The sequence below is a fragment of the Bison bison genome, unplaced genomic scaffold (genome assembly GCF_000754665.1).
Source record: "Bison bison bison isolate TAMUID 2011002044 unplaced genomic scaffold, Bison_UMD1.0 scf7180017864184, whole genome shotgun sequence".
Classification (NCBI taxonomy): Eukaryota; Metazoa; Chordata; class Mammalia; order Artiodactyla; family Bovidae; genus Bison; species Bison bison.
In genome coordinates, this window is record NW_011494756.1 from 1,142,431 (window position 1) to 1,147,938 (window position 5,508).

The 5,508-nt window shown below is 63.6% G+C and overlaps 1 protein-coding gene across 1 annotated transcript in view; it reads left to right on the plus strand.

Annotated features, from left to right (window-relative positions):
- The window catches only part of SCUBE1 (signal peptide, CUB domain, EGF-like 1), a 131,624-nt gene that overhangs the window by 114,761 nt on the left and 11,355 nt on the right, over positions 1-5,508 (plus strand). Inside the window, exons 16-18 of the mRNA XM_010843690.1 lie at positions 605-808; positions 2,821-2,982; positions 4,598-4,765. Coding sequence (XP_010841992.1) covers positions 605-808; positions 2,821-2,982; positions 4,598-4,765 — 534 coding nt within the window. The remainder of the gene's footprint in view (positions 1-604; positions 809-2,820; positions 2,983-4,597; positions 4,766-5,508) is intronic.

Consider the following 5,508-nt stretch of genomic DNA (forward strand, 5'->3'; position numbering starts at 1 on the left):
CCAGACGCAGTGCCGTCCGGACCGGGACCTGAAATCACAGTTCACCAAGTGGAAGCGGGTGGCAGGGGTGGTGTTCAGGCAGAGGGAGAAGAGGCCCAGAGCAGAGAGAGCAGGGTGCATTCAGGAGACAGGGCGCGGGGAAGGGCAGCCAGAAGGTGGAGTTCACGGTGAGTCTGAGTGCGGGGCATCAAGGCTAGCAAGGCATGGGGCTCCAGGCCACGAGGGGCCCGGGTTCAAGGTCGGAGGGCTGTAACGCTGTGCTGGAGACAGAGCCAGCCTCACGGGTGTTGGCGCAGCTGGAGGGGCTCCCATGAGGGCGCTGGGCCCGGGGAGGGGAGACGCATCACTGTGGCAGAAGCCTGCCCGCTTCTCAGATCTGCTTCAGGGCCTCGAACCACTCACACCTCTCAGAGCCTGGGTCCCCAGCCTGTCAGACATTCCAGCCCCACCGCGCCCCTCTCCAGCACTGCTGCTGCTGCTGCTGCTGCAGGAAAGCGCCCCGAGCAGAGGCCCGGCTGCCCCAGCGTCTGGCAGAGGGGGGCACATGGCGGTGGAGGCCTCTCCCTGGGGAGGTGGCGAGCCTGGGTCTCGCCCGCCCCTGCAGACACCTGCGAGGCCGACTGCGTGCGGAGGCGAGCAGAGCAGAGCCTGCAGGCCGCCATCAAGACCCTGCGGAAGTCCCTGAGCCGGCAGCACTTCTCCGTGCAGGTCGCGGGCACCGAGTACGAGCTGGCCCAGCGGCCGGCCAAGGCGCCAGAGGGCCCGGGGACGTGCGGCCCCGGCCACGCACCGCAGGACGGCAAATGCGGTGAGTCCCTGCCCGCAGCACCACCTGCGGTCTGCCTCTGTCCATCCAGCCCAGGTCACAGCCCACGGGGGAGACAGACACGTCGGGAGGGGACGGGGGACAAGGAGGCCCCCCCCGAGGAGAAGCACTTAGACACGATGGCTGGTATTAGATAGCACCCCGCACCCCCGGTGCTAGGAGGGCAGGTAGGAAGAGCAAGGTTAGCAAGGCCCCCGCCGAGGGGCATGGAGGATGTAGAACCGGTGTGAGTGGCTAGAGGAGGCTTCCTGGAGGAGGCGCGTGGGAGCCAAGGGCAGAGGAGGAGCCGGGCAAAGATGCCCACGAGACTGAGGGTTTCCCAGGGGGGTGGCCATGCTGCAAGGAGGAGGGGGGCACCTGGCCACAGCAGGGCCTGGGACAGGGTGGCCAGGTCTCGTGAAAGAGGCTGGTGACCAGTGCCTCTAGTGACAGGTGCCCCAGAACTGGCGCATCAAGTTGGGGACGGTTTTAGAGCCAGCCGCAGGGGGCTAGGAGGTGAACCCAGCAAGAGTCCTTGTTCTAGCGGGGTCCACGGTTACGTGGGAAAGAAGGCAGGCAGCCAGCAGGCAAACACACCCTCAGGACAGAAGAGGGCCTGGCCGGCCTGGGGCGGCCCTGGGCGCTGTGGGATGATGCCCTGGACCGCACCGAGTGGGCGCAGCCTCACCCGCCTTCAGCTGCAGGAAGGCTGAGATGGGGGGCGGTTGGAGGAGGAGGGGAGACCTGGAGAAAGATGACGGGGCCTGGAAGCAGGGGCAGCAGGAGAGGCAGACGCGGGAGAGAGAACCAGAGAGCACGCTTTGGAGGGGGAGGCGGGGGAGAAGAAGGCTTCCAGGACGGCTCCAGGGATGTGGGCCACCTGGGCAGAGGGGCCGTGGTTTTCTGATCTGGGGGACCTTGGGGGAGAGGGGTCGGAGGAGGTGGGGTTCCAGGTGTCCCGGCTAGCTGGAGAAGCTCGTGAGTCACCCTCATGGAGGTGCTGATTAGCGTGGAGCCACATTCCCAGAGCAGACGGCGTAGACTAGGCCAGAGATGCAGGAGCGGGGGAGAAGGCAGAATCCCGGCGGCGGGGGGCGGACAGGGCAGGAGGCAGAGTGCCGCCCCGCGACCCAGCGGGAGGGCGGGGGACTGGCGGTGCTATCCTTCATGCGTTTTTAATAAGTTACTCTGAAACCATTTCAAACTTGCAGAGACGTTGCCAGACAGAACAAAGAACGTCCACGTTTGCTTCGTCCAGAGGCCCCCGTTGTGGACGGCTAACAGCACTTGCTCCATAATGCTTTCGTGTGTGTGTGTGTGTGTGTGCGCGGGTGCATGTGTGTTTTATAAAACCATGAGTTCATACTAGCACCTCCGATTCAATACCTTGGGTTTCTTTCTAACCTTGTTTTTTTATGTCCATGTTTCTGAACATCTTGTTCAGGGAGACGTCCACCTCCCTTCCTCCTTATCTTCCCGACCTGTTTCCTTGTCTCCTCGTCAGTGTGCTTACGTGATCAGTGCCGCTAGCTTCCCCGGGCTCTCCTCAGTCCAGCATCTCTGGACCCTCAGCCCCCCGGCGCCCCGTCACTCCCCCAGCCCCTCTGCTCTGCCCCCCATGGCCTCGGGTAGCAGCTCCCACACAGGGATGGAGAGGGGCGGGCAGGGGGGCTTCGTCTGGATGAAGTGACTGCGGCGCATCCCGGAGGCAGGTGGTCCACGGGCGAGGAGTCAGGGCTGGAGGGCAACGTGCGGAGGCCCCTTACCAGAGGGCTGAGCGGAGGGGTCTGGGAGGGCCCTAAGCAGCAGCAGCCAGGAGAAGGCATGAGACCAGAGTCCTCCCTGAAGACCACCGCCTGACTCCTACCCCTAAACCACCGCTTCTGGGAAGGGTCTGGGCCCCCTCTGTGGAAGGACAGAGCCTGAGCTCAGGGTGCCAGGAGATGGACAGCCGGACCGGCTGGCCCCCACTCCGCACCTCGGCCCCCAGCAGTCTCTTCACTTTGCCCCCGCAGTGGCCTGTGGGCCTGGCACCTACTTCAGCGGGGAGCCCGGCCAGTGTGTGCCGTGCCCGCTGGGGACCTACCAGGACCGGGTTGGCCAGCTCAGCTGCACACCATGCCCCAGCAGCGACGGGCTCGGCCTGGCTGGTGCCCGCAACGTATCCGAGTGCGGAGGTGAGTAGGGGCCAACCCTCGGAGGAGGGCGGGGCAGGGGGGCGAGGTACCTCCTGCCTGCACTGAGGTTCCCAAAGCCGAGCCCGGGGGACATCAGCACGGCTGCACTTACAGAGCGCCTGGAAGACCTACAGCCCGCATGCAGAGCAGGCGCTGAGCTGCACTCGGTACGTTTCCAAACCGCCCTGAGCTGGTCGAAAGGACTTTACAGCTGATCACGTGCTCAGAGGGCAGCTGGTAGCGGAGGCTCTCGTGCTTTATGGGTCACCAAACACGTGAGCCCTCGTGAAGCACCCATCAGGGCCAAGATGCTTCGTGGAGTGTGGCCAGATACCGGGCAAGAACCGTGCCCCACGCAGAGAACTTCACAGTTTGCCCTGAAGGTGGTTGGGAGAGCCCTTTCTCAACTTACCAACCAGTTTGGTTTGCAAAGAGCTTTTCCATTTACTACCCACATTAACTCATCTGTGAATGGGCTCATCACCTTCCCCCCATCAGCCTCCCTTCCCAGGCCATGTGGGGATTACCCAAGAGAATGGGGGAGGAAGGGTCTCCCTTAGGGCGGCGGTAACCTCCAGCCTTCTCGGGACAGAAGGGATCAGATCCGAGTCCCTGCAGGCCGGCCTGCTGCCCTCGGCCCAGCCCCTTGCAGGAGGGTGGTCTCTGCCCCAGAGAGGCCCCTGGTGGTGGTGGTGGTTTAGTCGCTGAGTAGTGTCTGACTCTTGCGGCCCCATGGACAGCAGGCTCCTCTGTCCATGGGATTCTCCAGGCGAGAGTACTGAAGTGGGTTGCCATTTCCTTCTCTAAGGGATCTTCCCAACTCAGGATCTCCTGCATTGCAGACAGATTCTTTACCAACTGAGCCACGGGGAGAGGCCCCTGGGGGAGCAGCAAATTCCAGGGTCTGGGCTGAGAAGGCCCTAAGCACACGTCTTGCTCAGCACCAGGACACCCTCCACATCCTGACTCTTTGCTGGAATGTGTCGTCCCCTCCCTTTGTCCTAGCTGTGCCCTAAGGACCTCACAGACCCTCCTGCCTCTGCTCAGACCCAGCCAGGCAGATAGACCGGGGAGCGTCAGTTCAGTGCAGTTCAGTTCAGTCGCTCAGTCGTGTCCGACTCTTTGTGACCCCATGGACTGCAGCACACCAGGCCTCCCTGTCCATCGCCAACTCCAGGAATTTACTCAAATCCATGTCCATTGAGTCGGTGTTGCCATCCAACCATCTCATGTTCTGTCATCCTCTTCTCCTCCCGCCTTCAATCTTTCCCAGCGTCAGGGTCTTTTCCAAGGGAGCTGCCCCTGCTCCCACGTGAAGACACAGCCTGGCCTGCCCCCCAGGCAGAGGCCCCTGAAATAAATGACCTCCCACTTCCACCCGTGGGGTCCACCCTTCCCAGCTCTACAGCAGGGGCACTTCTCGTCCCGCAGCCCTCCCAGCAGATAGAAGGAGAGACGCCAGGCCTGGCCAAGGCCACACCGTGCATTCCTCCCCCTCCCCAGGCCTGGTTGCCTGCTGCCTGCAGCCGTTCCTGGGCAGCTGAGGGCTGAGCAGAGGGCAGGGCCTGAGTGAAGCGCCCCTCCCCCAGCCTGAGCCGTGACCTCTGACTTCCAGGCCAGTGCTCTCCAGGGTCCTTCTCCACCGACGGCTTCAGGCCCTGCCAGGCTTGCCCCATGGGCACCTACCAGCCTGAACCTGGACGCACGGGCTGCTTCCCCTGTGGAGGGGGCCTGCTCACCAAGCATGAGGGCTCCGCCTCCTTCCAAGACTGTGAGGCCAAAGGTGAGGACTCTCCCCCTACCCTGCCCCAAACCCCTCTGCTCAGGGACAGTTTCTCTGGATGCCCCTCACTCCCTGCCGTGGCAAGTGTCCAAGGTCAGGAGAGGAGCCTGGAGCCCACAAGCAGGGGACGTTGGCAACCAGCTCTGTGCTGCACACGAGGACGGGGACAGCAGGGGGCCAATCCACGCCTGCCCGAGAGTCTGAGAGGTTCAGGCAGACACAGCAGCTCCAGTCTGGTGCTCTGGGCCCCCAGCCGCCCATCCCTCAAGGCACTGGGCTTGCTGTGCTGGGAGGACGTTGGGAGGGGAGGAAGTGCAGGAGGCAGAGGGGCAGTGTGGTGAGGTCAGAGATCAGAGGTCTTCAGTGCTGCCAGTCATGTCCCCAACGCTCCACCCCCATCCCAGGGCTGGCTCTCTGCTGATGGACAGCCCTGCCCACCCGCTGATGGCCCAACACAGACTCTGAATCCTCTCAGCTAGCTCTCCAGACCCCAAACCCCCACAGCTCCTGCCAGGGGTCCTGGCCTTTGCTCTCAGCGTCCCCCGGAAGTGTGTCTGGACCCTGCTTCCTCCCCTCTCATCCTCTCTGAATCCCCACCGGCCAGTCAGACGGTCACCCCAGTGCCCTCGGCCTGAGTTCCCAGCCAGGTGCACGCAGGATCCCTGTGCTGCTGGAGCCCCAGTCAGGTCTCAGTGGCGCGGCCCCCGGAGCGCTCTTTCTGCTCCTCCTTGGCCTGTGCCCCA